Source organism: Ornithorhynchus anatinus, chromosome 16, assembly GCF_004115215.2.
Source record: "Ornithorhynchus anatinus isolate Pmale09 chromosome 16, mOrnAna1.pri.v4, whole genome shotgun sequence".
Classification (NCBI taxonomy): Eukaryota; Metazoa; Chordata; class Mammalia; order Monotremata; family Ornithorhynchidae; genus Ornithorhynchus; species Ornithorhynchus anatinus.
In genome coordinates this window covers 23,509,303-23,526,763 of record NC_041743.1, presented here as the reverse complement: position 1 = coordinate 23,526,763, position 17,461 = coordinate 23,509,303, and the positions used below count along the sequence as shown (strand labels likewise).

Sequence of the window (17,461 nt, the reverse complement as noted above, 5' to 3'; positions counted from 1 at the left end):
CTGCACGTAGTAAGCGCTCAATAAATACTATTGAAAGAGTGAATGAATGAATGAGTCAGAGGTCGTGGATCCTAATCCCGGCTCCGCCACTTGTCACTCCCTTTGAGAGCTCTCCTGCCCCCGCAGCTTCAGCTCCCAGATCTACCTCTTCGCTCTGACCTCTCTCCTCTGCAGTCTCCCGCCTCCCGTGGCCTCCGGCCACGTCTCCCCGCCACCTCCTACTCGTAAGTCCAAAACTGACCTTCCCGACTTCGCTCCCCGATCCTCCCAACGTCGCGGTTTCCCCTCCCAGGTGCCGACATCACCTACCCCCCGACTCCCGAGCCTGTGACCTCGGCGTTGATTCTCGACTCCGCGTCCATATTCAGTCTGTCGCCAGTTCCCGCCAGCTCTTCCTCACAGGATCTTCGGGATACGCCTCTTCCGCGCCAACCGAACGGCCACCGTGCCGGTCCGGGCGTCGGTCCCTTCCTGGCCTGACTACCACATCAGCCGACCTCCCTGCCTCGACTCTTTCCCTCTGCGGCCTATGTCTCGTTACGCCGCTCCGATGGGCAGAAACTTCCGGCCGCCAGCTTTAAGACACTCAGTCAGCAGTAGCCCTCCTACTTATCTACGCTCTCTTCTTCCGGTACATCCCACATCACGTGCTTCACTCTTTTCAAGCTCACCCACTCCCTGTGTCTCATTCTCCTCTTCCCCACCTCTGCCCTCTTGCTCAGTCCCTCCACACTCCCTCCCCCTTCACGTCTAGCAGACTTCAAAATTGTTCTGAAATTCAGATCTCCGGGATGACTTCCCCGTTTCATTTCTTGTTCCCCGCTTCCGCCTCTTCGGCACTTCAGCGGCACGGGCCGAGCGGAAAAAACACGGGACTGGGAGTCCGAGGACCTGGGTCCTAATCCTGTCTCTGCTGACTGCTTGCCGTGTGACCTTGAGCAACTCACATAACTTCTCTGGGCCTCAGTTTCCTCATCTGTGTAATGGGGATTCAACACCCGTTCTCCCTCCTACTTAGACCGCGAGCCCCGTGTGGGACGCGGACTGTGTCCAACTCGCATCTACCCCAGTGCTTAGAACAATGTTTGACACATAGTAGGCGCTTAATAAATGCCATTATCCCCATTACTCAACACCGAGACAGTCAGGTACTTACACCTTTCCACTTATACATTCAATCGTATTTATTGAGCGCTTACTATGTGCAGAGCACTGTACTAAGCGCTTGGAATGTACAGTTCGGCAACAGATAGAGACCATCCGTGCCCAGTGACGGGCTCACAGTCTAAACGGGGGAGACAGACAGCAAAGCAAAACAGAACAAAACGAAAACAAATCAACATCATCAAGATAAATAGATGTGTATGTCCGTATAATCCAATTATTTCTTCCTCTCTGTAACTTTAGTATCTGTCTCCTCCTCTCTCAGACTGTAAGCTACTTGAAGGCGGGGATCGTGTCTACCGATTTCAAATGTTTTACTTCGTAGAGTGCTCTGAACGCGGTAGATTCTAAAATATTTTTGATTGGTCGCAGTGCCAGTTGATAACGTTTCTATCACTATTTATAAATATCTCTGTATCGTTTAAGTCAACTTCTTGAATGCACCGCTGCACCTATGGGAAACTGTGTCACTTAACACCGTTTACCTGGAACCAGTTAAGATGGCTGGCCGCTGTAATCGATCAGTTGGCGGTATTTATTTTTAATGGCATCTCTTAAGCGCTTACTACGTCCCGGGCGCTCTACTCACTGCTGGGGTAGATACAAGATAATCGGGTTGGACACCGTCTCTGTCTCCCATGGGGCTCACAGTCCGAGTTGGAGGAAGGTGGATTTAACCCTCATTTTACAGATGAGGTAACCGAAACAATGGACTTTCCCAAGATCACGAAGCAGACAAGTGGGTAGAGCCGGGAGAGACCACGCTGCTTCGGAAGGGTTACCGTGTGCGGAGGACCACGCTAGCACTGTTTTCAAGCGCCTGTATCGTTTTTAATTTCCGTTTTTGCCTTTCGTGACCTTTTTAACCATGCTAGAAAGTGTCACGTTCTTTCTTCGTGCATATCCTGCAGACGTACTTATCCGCAAACAGAAATGGGATGGCAAGCCAGTGACTTCTTCCCCACAGCAGAGATAACGGGTGAATTTTCAAAACAGGGCTCTGTAAATTATGTATGCAGATTTGTCCAACCTCTACATCGTGAATTTGAATGTTTTGTCGTCCATTATTCTAGGAGCAGTGGAATTCAAAGCCAAAATTTAGCTTAAAAGTCTTCCTTCGGACATTTGCAATTCAGATTTTAAATTAAAAAGCCCCGACGGTCTCCGTTTAAATATAAGGCTACTCTAAAACGTAAACACGGCCCACCGTGTTTAGTGCCGTATTTTAACATCTGGTCTTCTGCCAAGATCGAGATTACATTTTTCTCGTAAATGTTCCTAATTTGAAAATTCATTTCCATCCAGGCCTACTTTGAAATTCTTTACTGCAGCCTCGGCCCCAAATAAGGAGTAGAAGTGGTCGTGCGCTTCACGGACGGTATTTGCAAATCAGCACAGTGCAGCATTTTTTTGTGCTTTCGACATTTGTCTACCATTTAAAATTTGGGTCTGGGAGAAGGGATTTTCATAAGTTTACCTTCAGGAACACAGTTCGTTTATCCTGGCAACATCGGAAGATATATATCATCTCGGTATGACACAGTTCTGTTTGAGGCAGTAGGAAGCTATTATCGTGGAGGTTTTTCCGTGTATTTCTAACATCGGGGCAACGGACTTCGAAATCCGGCATACCGGCGAGGTATTCATTTGGGTCGATTTAAATGTCGGTGGTAGTGCGGACTTCTGCGTTGTAGATTTCACGGGCGTAGTTTTAAAACCTAAGGCAAATAATCACTTCATACTTGCAAAAACATTTTATGGTGATCAAATAAATGCGTTAGGGAAGCGTTTTTCAGACTCTGTCGACCAGCCACCCCGAACAACGTAAAAACCACACTAGCTGTAAGCGCCTCCACGTGTACGGTGGATTTTCGAGAGGATGCTGACCATTGGTTGACACTGTTCGTAGGCGCGTGAATCCAAGGCAGAGGGAAGGTGGGCAAGTAGAAGGAGGGGGAGGGCAGACGAGATGATTAATAGGTAGTAGAAAGAGGGATTTATTAAGCTGCTAACTGTGTGCGGAGTGTTGAGTGCGGTATCGAGCGCCGGGAAAAATACACAGGTGACATTTAGACGCGGTACTTGCCCCTGGGGAGGTGTGGGGGGACACAGTCGGCTCCCAGATGCCCCTTAGGAAGTTTAAAGGGTCACCGACTAGGGTGTAGGGAACGTCAGTCCCGGAGAGGTTCCGACTTCACCCCTCTAGGAGTTTCCTGGATAGAGGCAGTAAAAGGCCCCTAAATACAAATGGGTTCGAATCCCGGCTCCGCCACCTGTCAGCGGTGTGACTGTGGGCAAGTCACTTCACTTCTCTGGACCTCAGTTCCCTCATCTGTAAAATGGGGATTGAGACCGTGGGCCTCACGTGGGACGACCTGATGACCCTGTATCTACCCCAGCGCTTAGAACAGGGCTCTGCCCATAGTAAGCGCTTAACAAATACCACCATTATTACGAAAGGCACCGGCCGTAAGGAGGATCCCTGTTTGTCGATAAGTGCTTCTGTGGCATTTGCACCGAGATAAAAGCCACCACTTTTTAGCGTAGTTAAAACGCGACAAGAGGCAAAAAATTAAATTCAAAGCGGTAATAATGTCGGTATTTGTTAAGCGCTTACTATGTGCCGAGCACTGTTCTAAGCGCTGGGGTAGACACAGGGGAATCAGGTTGTCCCACGTGGGGCTCACAGTCTTAATCCCCATTTTACAGATGAGGTAACTGAGGCACCGAGAAGTTAAGTGACTTGCCCAAAGTCACCCAGCTGACAAGTGGCCGAGCCGGGATTTGAACCTATGACCTCTGACTCCAACCGTAAGCACTCGGAAGCAGTGTGGCTTCCGGAAAAGAGCGTGGGGCTGGGAGACGGAGGACCCGGACTCCAATCCCGGCTGTGCCACTTGTCCGCTGAGTGACCGCGGGCAAGTCGCTTCACGTATCCCTGCCTCAGTTTCTTCATCTGTGAAATGGGGATTGTCTGTTCTCCCCCCTTAGGCTGTGGGCTCCAACGTGGGACGGGGACTGTGTCTGATCGGACTGTATCGAATCTACCTCTGTCCTTAGAACGGTGTTGGGCACAGAGTAAGCACTTAATATATATTATTATCCTTATCGTTTTCATCGTGATCCTCAGGTAACCCAGAGAACCTGCCTCATATAATGAAGAATTAAAATCAGCAGCATTGACTTTCGGGGGAAGGCAACGAGATGCTTTTAGCCAAAAGATGCTCCCACTCCTATTTCATTCATTCAGTAGTATTTTTTGAGCGCTTACTATGTGCAGAGCACTGTACTAAGCGCTTGGAATATACAATTCGGCAACAGATAGAGACAATCCCTGCCCAGTGACGGGCTCACGGTCTAATCGGGGGAGACAGACGGACAAAAACGAAACGACATAAACACGATAAATAGACTTTCCGCATCTCTCTTAGCGGAGGGCCCACATCCGTCGACCAGTCCCCTGCCAGTACAGCGAGAATAGGTTCCCGTTTCACCGGGGTGATCGGGCACTGGTCCTTTCGGCCACTGGAGCTGGACTCACGGACTCACCCCGGGTCTCTAAGGAGACCCGAGAGATTCTGATCAGGGTTGGAAAGCCTCGAGATGATGTCGCCCTCTGGGCTGTGAGCTGCTCGAGACCCGCCCCCTCGAAGTCATCACTCCCACCTCCTAAAAAATCTCCGCCCCCAACGACACCCCGCTGCGCACAGCGACGGATTGGCGCTTTGCGGGAAGACCAAACCCGGCTCCGCCCGAAGAAGTGATATTGACATCAGAGAAGGGGAAATGGGATCTACTCAGCCTTCTTCCCGATGCCCCGCGGTGGTGTGTCCGTGCGCTGTAGTCTCCAAACTGTGGGAACGGCACGATTTTAGGTTTACTCTTCACGTGTCCTTCAGAGTATTTCCAAGGGAGTAGCTGACTGATAGTAATAATAATAATGATGATGGTGGCATTCGTTAAGCGCTTACTATGTGCCAAGCACTGTTCAAAGCACTGGAGAGGATACAAGGTGATCAGGTTGTCCCACATGGGGCTCATAGTTTTCATCCCCATTTTCCAGATGAGGTCACTGAGGCCCAGAGAAGTGAAGTGACTTGCCCAAAGTCACACAGCTGACAAACGGCTGAGCCGGGATTTGAACCCAAGACCTCTGACCCCCAAGCCCGGGCTCTTTCCACTGAGCCACGCTGCTTCTCTGATGATAATAACAGTCGTGTTACCCTGTGCCAAGCACAGGGCTATTGCACAGCTGTGCAAGCACAGCTGAGGGCTGAGGTAGGTGCACGATAATCACACTGGACACAAACTGGGCTCCTGGTCTGAATGAGGAAAAACGGATGTTTTATCCCAGTTTTACGGAGGAGGAAAATGAAGAAAGTTAAGTGACTTGCCTGTGGCCACCAAGCAGTCAAATTGCAGGGCCTCAAAACTTTGTACATACCTATAAAATATGTATTCATAGTCATGCTGTCTCCCCCACCCCAGACTATGAGCTCTGTGGGCAGGGAATGTGAAGCAGTAAAAACCACTGATTGATTGAGCCGGGATTTGTATGTGGGCCTTCACTCCTAGTGCTGTATTTTGCTCCACAAATCTACCCTTGAACGGCAGGGGCAGAATAGCAGAGGCAAAGCGGTAGAGAAAAGGTCCTAATAATAATAAAGATAGTACTTGTTAACCGCTCACTATGTGTCAAGAACTGTTCTAAGCGCCGTGGTAGATATAAGTAATCAGGTTGGACAGTCACAGTCTTTATCCCCATTTTACAGATGAGGTAACTGAGGCATAGAGGAAGGGAAGCGACTCGACCAAGGTCACACGGCAGACAAGTGGCAGAACAGGGATTGGAACCCATGACCTTCTGACTCCCAGGCCTGTGCTCCATCGACTTAGCCACACTGCTCCTCGTTTGGAGTGGTCACGACTTCCCAAAGGAAGCTTTCTTCTGTACTCAATCGGTGGTATTTATTGAGTGCTTCCTGTGTTCATTCGATAGTATTTATTCAATAGTATTTATTGAGCGCTTACTATGTGCAGAGCACTGTACTAAGTGCTTGGAATGTACAAATCGGTAACAGATAGAGACAGTCCCTGCCCTTTGACGGGCTCACGGTCTGATCGGGGGAGACGGACAGACAAGAACAATCGCAGTAAATAGAATCAAGGGGATTCAGAGCCCTGTGTTCAGAGCACTGTATTGAGCACTTGGGAGAGCACTATACCAAAGAGTTGATGAAGAGGTTTCTCTGCCCACGACGAGCTTACAGTCTGAAGGGGAGGGGCAGAAATTAATATAAATAAATAATTTACGGATCTGAACGTAAGTCCCTTGGGGCTGATGGCGGACTGAACACCAGGATACGGATCCAAGGGCTCGGATGATGTCGGAGGGAGAGGGAGCTGGGGAAAAGAGAGCTTAAGCAGGGAAGACCTCTTGGAGGAGATGTGATCTTTGTGGGCTTTCAAAGTGGAGAGCGTGGTAGTCTGGCATATCTGGAGGGGAAAGGCGTTCCAGGCCAGAGAGAGAGGATGTGGGAAGGGGGGCGGTGACGAGATAAACAGAATCGGGGCACAGGGAGCAAGCTGGGGCTAGAGAAATGAAGTGTGTGGGCTGAGCTGCAGTCGCTCAGTGAGGGAAGCTGAGAGGGGACAAGCTGATCGACTGAAGCCGACGGTGAGGGGACTCCGTTTGAGGCGGAGGTAAAACGGGCAGCCGCCGGAGGTCTCTGAGGAGGGCGGAGATGTGGACTAAACTTTTTGTTTTGAGCAAAACCATCTGGGTAGCCGAGTCGGGCGTGGACCGGAATGGGGAGAGACAGGAGGCAGGGAGGTTAGCGAGGAGGCCGATTTAGTAGACCGGGATAAGATAGGTGCCCGGGTCAGCATAGAGGACCCGAGGGACCGCACTGGAGTTGGAAAGGTCCAGCCGTAATTAACTCCCAAAGATGTGGGATCTCTCGTTCTAACTCTGCAGAACCAGATACGGCTTTGCGTGTCGTAGCCTGATTTCGTTCGACGCTCCGTTGTCACCCGGAGGTCCCCGGCGGCCCACAGTCCTGCAGGAATGTTTCCCAGCTTGAGCGCCTCGAAATCACTTAGATAAATCGTCTACCGCCTCCCTGGAATTCACAGTTACGGCGTAGGAATCATTCAGTGTTCCGCTAGCTAGCCCTGCTCTGCTTTGCTTTGCCTTCTCAGCTTGTTCAACTCTGATTGAAGTTTATGATTTTGCTGCAGTTCCTGAACTGCTCTTTCTGACTTTATCGAAATACTTTTTAATCCCTTTAATGATAATGCGAAACGGGAAAACCTGTGTGCCTTGTAGTCCGGACGCTCACATTGACATTGGACCCACACTACGGAGGGAGGGGGGAGAAACATTCCTTCAAACGGGGACATGAGGCCCCAGAGCAAAACAGGGCTGGCTAGTGGAACCCTGAATGACTCTCCTACCTTTCTGGGGTGCTGTAACTTTTAATTACAGGGGAATGGCAGTGATTAAAATAAGTAATTTTGAGGTGCTCAAGCTGGGGGAAACATTCCTGCAGCGATGCAGGCTGCCGGGGATCTCGAGGTGACAGTAAAGTCAGACGGTTTGGATGGGGGGCTAAAGTTTGTACCGTTCCAGGGAATAATAAGTCTTGGCGTAGCATCAGTGAGCACTTGGAGGGGACTTGGCTGTTGGGGCCAAAGAATCCCTGAGCTGGACCCCAGTGTAGCGCTGGTGCTATAGCGGGGTAGACGTCATAATAATAATCACAGTTATAGTATTTGTTCAGCGCTTACTGCGTGCGCTTTACTAAGCGCTGGGGTGGATACGAGCAAATTGGGTTGGACACCATCTCTGACCCGCGTGGGGCTCACAGTCTCGATCCCCATTTTACAGTTGCGGTGACTGAGGCCCGGAGCAGTTAAGTGACTTGCCCACGGTCACCCGGCAGACAAGTGGCAAACGGGGATCAGAACCCCGTAATATCCTCTCTCGTAACATCCCGGCTGGATTATCGTGTCAGCCTTCTCTCTGATCTCCCTTCCTCCCGTCTCTCCCCGCTCCGGTCTATTCTTCATTCCGCTGCCCGGCTCATCTTCCTGCAGAAACGCTCTGGCCGTGTCACTCCCCTCCTCAGAAACCTCCAGTGGTTGTCTGTCAACCTTCACATGAAACAAAAACTCCTCACTCTGGGCTTCAAGGCTCTCCATCGCCTTGCCCCCTCCTACCTCACCTCCCTTCTCTCTTTCTACTGCCCCCTGCACGCTCCGCTCCTCTGCCGCTCGCCCCCTCACCGTCCCCCTTTCTCGCCTATCCCACCGCCGACCCCTGGCCCGCGTCCTCCCGCCGTCCCGGAACGCCCTCCCTCCTCACCTCCGCCAAACTCTCTTCCCCTCTTCGAAGCCCAACTGAGAGCTCCCCTCCAAGAGGCCTTCCCAGACTGAGCTACTCCTTTTCCCTCTGCTCCCTCTGCTCCCTCTCCGCTCCCCCTCCGCTCATCCCCTTTCCCCCCTTCACCTCCCCTCACCTAAGCCCCCCTTTCCCTCTCCCCTCCCCCTCCTCCTTCCCCTCTCCTCAGCACTGTGTTCATTTGTATATATATTACCCTATTTATTCTGTTAATGAGGTGTACATCCCCTTCATTCTATTTATCACGATGGTGTTGTCTTGTTTTTGTTTCGTTCTGTTTTGCTCTGCCATCCGTCTCCCCCGATTAGACTGCGAGCCCGTCATTGGGCAGGGATTGTCTCTATCTGTTGCCGAATTGTACATTCCAAGCGCTTACTGCAGTGCTCTGTACATAGTAAGCGCTCAATAAATACTTTCGAATGAATGAATGAATGAACCCGTGGCCTTCTGACTCCCAGGCCCGTGGTCTGTCGGCCACGCCGTGCTGTATCCCCAAACTGTCACGTGCCTGCCGTTTCACGGGACAGTCGCTCAGTCTACACTGTTGACTACATTCTCTCTCTCTCAGGGAGTGAATCCGCTCACATGGCTTTGCTCTAAAATCCTCTAAAATCTACCTTGGCAGCCCCGCCCTTGCTCTCGCTTCCAGGATATCACCAATTGAATGTGCCGCCAGTACGTTTTAGTCAAGGTGATTAAAACGGAAATTTTCTTCCCTCCTGAACTCCTTCTTCCTCCCGTTATTTCCATCACAGTCGCGGACATCGTTCTCCCTGTTCCAGTAGTTCCCAACTTTGATGTCATTTTTGACTCTTTTGTCTTTCTTATCTCACATTCAACCTGTTGCACAATCCTGCTCCTTTTCCGCCGTTGTATTTTCCCGGGTCCTCCCTTTCCTCTAAATCTCTGAGGCTTCTAATCTAATTCAAGCTCATATTATCTCCCAGTTAGACTCATGCGTCAACCTGCTCACCGATCACCCTCCCTTAGCCTTTTCCCGCTGTGATCTCTTCTACGCTCTGCTGCCCGGAATGTCTTCTTAAAACATCTGCTCCTCCAGAACTTCCAATGGCTACAATTTTCCCTTCTCACCTTCGTACCTCTCTCGATTCTCCTGTCTCTGATCCATTGGACCCATCACTTCCCTTATCAAGAACTACCTCCCGGTCCAAATTGGCCAGACTGTACCTCTCCATCTTGAAAGTCTAGAAGTCACATCATCTCCAGGAGGCATTTCGCAATAAATTTCTACTGTCTTAACTTGGTTGATAGATAGATAACGTGTACGTGTCCATACTTCATTTTTAGAATTGTGTCCTTTTTCTATTATCAGTGATATCTCTTTTCCTCATGTTCCTCTTGTTCCAACTATATATTCCCATAGCTCACCTCCTCCGGGAGGCCTTCCCAGACTGAACCCCGTTTCCTCTGCTCCTCCTCCCCTCCCCATCGCCCCGTCTCCCTCCCTCTGCTCTACCCCCTTCCCCGTCCCAGAGCACTTGTGTATATTTGTACATATTTATTATTCTATTAATGATGTGTATATATAATTCTTTTTATTTATATTGATGCTATTGATGCCTTTTTACTTGTTTTCATGTCTTTCTCCCCCGTTCTAGACTGTGAGCCCGTTGTTGGGTAGGAATTGTCTCTCTGTGTTCCCGAGTTGTTCTTTTCAAGCGCTTAGTAAAGTGCTGTGCACACAGTAAGCGCTCAATACATGCGATTGAATGAACGAATGAATATAAGTATACAAAGTGATGTCTGCCTTCCTCTCCCCTCGATTGGTCGTTTGACTCGTCATAGGGTTGTAAATTCTTCGCCAGCAATGACCGCATTTTTAACATATTGTACTTTCCCAAGCTCCTGCTGTATGTTCTTCACACTGTAGGCATTAATCATCACTCTTGAACAAGTGAACCAACCCTAACCGCTTATGGTTTCTTGATGATTAGCCTCCTCGGAAAGAAAAATGTCCTTATGTTGATTGTTTTGTGAGTCATTATCCCTCCCATTTTTCTCTCTCCTCATTGGAATGTCAACGATATTTTCCTTTGGAGAAATTTTATCTTCTGAGAGGCGTTTATTTTCTAGAATTTTTACTCAACTTTCCAGACGTTTTGGATGCCGTGATCTAAAAAAAAAAAAAAAAAGTGATGGTGTCGCTTTCGAGGAAGTTGGTGCAGATAGCCACATCATGTCATTATATGAAAATATGGAGCCAGTTCTGTATTCTTCTGTAGAGTATCAGCATGTGGTGCATAAGTACCTAGTCATGAAAATAAAAGTCTCCTTACACATGTCAGTTCTAGGAACTGCGTAATTCACCGCCGGTGTCTGCTGCCCTCTTTTGCTTTTCACCGAAAATGGCTTCGCTTTTTAGAACCGCCCGTCCTTTTCTCTTTCTCCTCTCATACCTCTGCAAATTTAGAGTAAAACTTGGCATAAGCCGACATCCCTTAGCGATCTTTTGATTGCAACACTCTGTGACTCGACGATCGTATTATTTGACTGCTCTGCCTCTCCCAGTCAGGCAAGGGGCTACACAGAGTGAGTCTATGTGTACTCCTGTGTATGCGTACACATCTTTTTGTCGGGGAGTGAGGGGGGACCAGTCTTTGGCCACACACCGGGCTAAAGTCTCAGCAGCAACAGTACTCCTCTTCAAGATAGGAGTTTCCTTTTGCGGGCGCTCGCTGTCTCTCGCTCATCTTTTTCCCTCCCTTCTCCGTTCCCTTCCATACCAACTCCACTGGTACGTTAACACGTCGTCAGGGTTGAAGGTTGCGCGCTGCAGAGTGTATCGGAGATATTTATTCGTTCAGTCGAATCGTATTTATTGAGCGCTTACCGTGTGCAAAACACTGAACTAAGTACTTAGTACTTGGTACTAAATAATATCATAATTAGGGTATTTATTAAGCACTTACTATGTGCCAAGCATCTATACTAAGTACAGTATAACAGTAAGCAGACACATTCCTGCCGACAGTGAGCTCACGGTCTAGAGGGGGAGATAGACATTAATACCAATAAATAAATAGATAAATTACAGATATAATAATGTTGGTATTTGTTAAGCGTTTACTATGTGCCGAGCACTGTTCCAAGCGCTGGGGGTAGATACAGGGTAATCAGGTTGTCCCCCGTGGGGCTCACGGTTAATCCCCATTTTACAGATGAGGTAACTGAGGCACAGATATATACATGTGTGCTATGGGGATGGGAGGGAGGATGAATGAAGGAGCAAGGAAGAGCGGCGCAGAAGGGAGGGGGAGAAGAGGAGAAAGGGGGCTTAGGGAAGGCCTCTCGAAGGAGATGGACCTTCAGTAAGGTTTCGGAAGTGGGGGAGAGCATTTCTCCGTCTGATAGGAGGAGGGGGCATTCCAGGCCAGAGGTGGGATGTGGGCGAGAGGTCGACGGCGAGAGAGACGAGATGGAGGGACAGTGAGAAGGTTAGCATTAAAGGAACAAAGTGTGCGGGGTGGGTGGCTGTATTTTACTTTCCAAACGCTTAAAACCGTGCTCTGCACACAGTAAGCGCTCAGTAAATGCAATTGATTGAGTAGTAGGAGAGTAGTGAGGTGAGGTAGGAGGGGGCAAGGTGATTAAGTGATTTAAAGCCAAGCAGTATCTGTTACTCAAGGTCTGAATGCCTTTCATGTGCATGAAAAATAGACTGGTTCTCCCACCCACAGAAAAGGCAGAGTCCAGAGTTAAGAGGACGGACCGTACCTTCAGGAGTCGCCACGTTCTCATCCTGATTCCTAACTCTTTGCCTTGCTGTGATTTCCCTTGGTTATGACCTCGTGTTCATTCATTCAGTAGTGTCTGGCTCAGTGGAAAGAGCCTGGGCTTCGGAGTCAGAGGTCTTGAGTTCGACTCCTGGCTCTGCCACTTGTCAGCTGTGTGACTGTGGGCAAGTCACTTAACTTCTCTGTGCCTCAGTTACCTCATCTGTAAAATGGGGATTAACTGTAAGCCTCACATGGGACGACCTGATTACCCTGAATCTCCCCCAGTGCTTAGAACAGTGCTCTGCACATAGTAAGCACTTAAATACCAACATTATTGAGCGCTTACTATGTGCAGAGCACTGTACTAAACACTTGGAATGGACAATTTGGCAACAGATAGAGACCATCCCTCCCATTGACGGGCTTGCAGTCTAATCGGGGGAGACGGACGGACAACGGACAAAAACAAGATAACTTCATCACGATAAATAGAATCAAGGGGATGGACACCTCATTAACAAAATAAATAGGGTAATAAAAATATCTACAAATGAGCACAGTGCCGAGGGGAGGGGAAGGGAGAGGGGGAGGAGCGGAGGGAAAGGGGGGAAAGGGATCGTATGTGATGGTGGGATTCATAAAGATCAAAACTACTTACCTAACTGGGAAATGACGCTTCTGAGGATCTTTCAAAGCACGACGGCTAGAAAGCTGCCCTCAGTAGCGTCTGAACTGGCGTAACGTTACTTTTCGAATGCTTTAAATTGGGCAGAATACGGGGCATTGTCGAAAACATTTGTAAATATGTTAGCTCAAGGTGTCAACGGTGTTGGTGGTGACAGATTTCCGTCAGGTGTAAAGAAGGCCCTGCCAAAATAGAATTTCGGTATAATGAAAAGGATCGGATAATTTACTTGAAATATTGAAATGATTGAGTGAATCGGTCGTAGCGTTTTCATGAAGTTCCCAAATGTTTGTTTTTCAGAGTCTTACTATTCAAAATGAAATAGCATGTCCTATAATAGGTGCCTAGTTGGGTAATTCCATACACCAGACATTCTTCATTTGTATGTATATATGAAATACAGAGTTGTATTGCGTGCGCGAAGACTGCGTGCTGAAAGTTGCCACAAGATTCACATTTTCAGTACGTGGAATTTTGTACGGTAGCACTGTGTGAAATAGGAGGGCTTGGTAATTTCATTAGAGTTATATCAGATGTTAGAGGGCAAATCAATTTACCGTTGGCTTCGATTCTCTCCACCAACTTTATTTTCCATACCAACTGTCATCCTGCGCTCAGAACAATGCTTTGCACATAGTAAGCGCTTAACAAATGCCATTATTATCATTATTATTATAGGCTCACATCTCTCCTTCCTTTATCCACCCCGTCTCCGGGGCTTGGAGGTTGGTATTGGCCAAACCACAGGTCTCCCCATCTTCCTTTTTTTTTTTTAATGACATTTGTTAAGCACTTACTACGTGCCAGGCACTGTTCTGAACACTGAAGTAGATACAAGCTAATCAGGTCGCACACAGTCCATGTGCCACGTGGGGCTCACAATATTAGTCTCCATTTTGCGGATGAGGTAACCGAGGCACAGAGAAGTCAGGTGACTTCCCCGAGGTCATTTGTTCATTCAGTCGTATTTATTGAGCGCTTACTGTGTGCAGAGCATTGTACTAAGCGCTTGAAAAATACAATTCGGTCACAGGGCAGACAAGTATGGGCTCAGTATGGGCAGGGAACGTGTCTGCTAATTCTGTTGTATTGTGCTCTCCCAAGCGCTTAGTAAGAGCTCAGTAAATACCATTAACAGATGGAACAAAGCGGCGGATTCAGGATTAGAACTCAGGTCTTTCCGACTTCCAGGCCCGGGCTGTATCCACAAGGCCGTGTCGCTTCCCTTCTTCATTCCCCTCGTCCAACCCCACTTAATCCCAGTCCAGCCACATCACCCCAACCCTGCCGTATCACTTACGTATTCCATACTACCTTGTCTTCGACACTTATGTACCTCTGGGTCTTTTATTTATATTTATATTATTATAAATATATGGTTATATTTATATTATTATTTATTTATTTTATATTCACATATTTAGTCAGCCCTTTCATCCTATTCTCTTGATTTCCTGTCGTATCCTTCTTCTTCCTGCTACTTAAGCTCATCTTGGCCAGGGAACATGCCTACCAACTCTGTTTTGAACTCTCCCGTGCGCTTAGTACAGTCCTCTGCATATAGTAAATGCTCGATGAATGCAGTCGCGGATAAATACCGTATATTGACCGATTCTTTTCCGTCCACTTCATCATTTAAGAAACTGGGTGAATAGAGATCATATGACTTGCTGCTCTTAGCACGGTGCTTCGCAGACATAAAGCACCACTGATGGTGATAAAGACTTGATTTCATTAATCCATCCATTTGAACGGTTTGTACTTGTTGTTCTTGTCTGTCCGTCTCCCCCGATTTGGGGGACAGGCTCTGTTACCGATTTGTACATTCCAAGCGCTTAGTACAGTGCTCTGCACATAGTAAACGCTCAATAAATACGATTGAATGAACGAATACTTCTCACCGTACAGTACCTGCCCCCGAGTTTCCATGGTCTATTAGAAGAATAACATTTCCATTACTGGAAAGAGAGGAAATCAAAATTTATGGATTGCAAAGTTGATGTCAGTATGATTCCTAGAAATCTCTTGTTTCAACCGTCTGCCAGTGGGTATTTTACACAGGGGTCCGTTTATCAAAAGATTTACTAATAATAATAATGTTGGTATCTGTTAAGCGCTTACTCTGTGCAGAGCACCGTTTTAAGCGATTTAGACGGTGGCCCGGCCACCTTTCATTTTCACTTGAGACGTATGTTGTCTGAATGGCCTACGATATTGACACTTAGGCGTCAAGTTCTCTCTCCCTCTTTTGTCTTTCAGAGCCGGTGTGGTGTCCGTATCTGCTCGTTCCCAAGGCCTCCTTAGCCTTAAAAGCATTCCTGTTACACCAGCCGTGGAACGGCAGATATTCTCTGGACATCGCGGATGTGTAAGTTTGTTCAGTGGGAATTTACTTCTCTCCGTCGTGTCTGAAAACGACCCTGTAGGTTTGTCGTTAAAAAATTTTAGTGAACGGAACCACTGGTCAATAGAGCCAGGGTCACAAAGAAATCAGGATGAATCTCTTGAAAATCAGACCGTGGGCATATGGTGATTTAGGTAGTTGTGATTATATTACCGGATTTCAAATACCTGCCTGTCTTCCCGTCGTTACGTACCCGCCATTCCAAACCGTTCCTTGAGCCATCAGACACAAATCGGTAGCGAGGGATGGGACACGTGCATCTTCAGGACCTCCCAAATCAGCCACGCAAATAAAACATGCGGCAAAGTATATATTTTTAAGTATTTTTTCTAGGTGATCTCACTTTAGTCTGTAAACTGTAAACTCCTGAGGGCAGTGGCCACGCCTAGGGCAGCTGACGAAAAATTTCCTTCGCGCCATGATGTCAAAGGGTGGGATTATTAAGAAGCAGAGTGGCTTAGTGGAAAGAGCCCGGGTTTGGGAGTCAGAGATCACGGGTTCTAATCCCGGATCCGCCACTTGTCAGCTGTGTGACTTTGGGCAAGTCGCTTAACTTCTCTGTGCCTCAGTTACCTCTTCTGTAAAATGGGGATTAAGACTGTGAGCACCACGTGGGACAACCTGATTACCTTGTATCAACCCCAGCGCTTAGAACAGTGCTTTGCACATAGTAAGGCTTAACAAATACCGTAATTATTATTATCATTATTATTACAGTTCTGAAATGGTATCCCCTCATGTAGGGCCCATTGATTTCAAAGAGAATGCTACTCCCAGGATTTGTAAGATTGAGTCTTTCTCTGACTGGATTTTCATGTCGGGAAAGACCCGTTTTTCAGCTCTTGTTTTCGTAGAGGTTCTACTCTCTACAGAAAATCTCCCCCACGGTCTTCAAGATTTCTGAACTCGGGCCAGCTAACAGCCCCGCTGTCGGCACGGAGGGTTTCGGGTCGGTCTCCAGTCAGACCGACTGTAAAGCTCAGTTCAGTGAGACTCTCGGGGATGAGAGAGATTTTTTTCGGGCCCTGTGGGTTTCCAGGAAGGAAGGATTCATCTGGCCCAGTACACACCAGTATTAATTGTTGGTGGGAGAAGTGCCAGGAGGGAAAAAAACACAAGTCGAGGAGGCTTGCTCGTTCCAGCTTGGATGGCTTCTTTCTGCCAGAGCTGGGATGATTGGTTTGAGCTGCTGGTCACAGATGTAATCCATCTGAAGAAGGAGGGAGATACCCTGGTGGGAAAGAGAGTTTTGACTTTAGGGTGCCTCATTTGGTTTGTTTTAAAGTAATTTTTCCTTGGGAACTTCAATAACGCAACCTGGAGGCAGGGCACTGTAATGTACTCTGAGCAGGAGGCAGGAATCAAGCCTTCCCACTGTATCCAGCTTCACCGAGCACTTAGATCAGATTATCATTATGGTATTTGTTAAGCGCTTATTCTGTGCCGAGCACTTTCCTAAGCGCTGCGGTAGATTCAGGGTGATCAGGTTGTGGGGCTGACATTTTTAATCCCCATTTTACAGATGAGGGAACTGAGGCCCAGAGAAGTTAAGTGACTTGCCCGAGGTCACCCGGCAGAGAAGTGGCGGAGCCGGGATTAGAACCCAGGTCATCCGACTCCCAGGCCGCGCTGTTTCCGCTAAGCCACGCTGCTTCCGTGATGTAGTTGATTTTGGACCTACTCTGTATCTTTCCATCCGCCCAGAGCTGAAGTTGTCCGGTTAAATATATTCAGAGAAACGAAACTTCAATCAAATGGGTTTTCATCAAGTGATTAAAAGAATCTGAGGTGCTTTTTGTATCACTAGGTTGCAGTCAGTGAATCCATACTATTTATTGAGCACTTACCGTATGCAGAGCACTGTTCTGAGCGCTGGGGAGAGTAAAGTAGCAATGATAATAGTATCTGTTAAGCGCTTACTATGTGCGAAGCACTGTTCTAAGCGCTGGGGGGGGGGATACAAGGTGATCAGGTCGTCCCAGCTGGGGCTCACCGTCTTCATCCCCATTTTCCAGATGAGGTATCTGAGGCACAGAGAAGTCAAGTGAGTTGCCCACAGTCACAGAGCT

At 48.1% G+C, this 17,461-nt stretch overlaps 1 protein-coding gene across 2 annotated transcripts in view; it reads left to right on the top strand.

Annotated features, from left to right (window-relative positions):
- WDR11 (WD repeat domain 11) overlaps window positions 1–17,461 on the top strand; it is a 99,384-nt gene that overhangs the window by 71,336 nt on the left and 10,587 nt on the right. For both annotated transcript variants that reach the window (XM_029080466.2, XM_029080465.2), the window contains exon 20: window positions 15,248–15,356. In XM_029080466.2, the coding sequence (XP_028936299.1) occupies window positions 15,248–15,356 (109 nt within the window). The remainder of the gene's footprint in view (window positions 1–15,247; window positions 15,357–17,461) is intronic.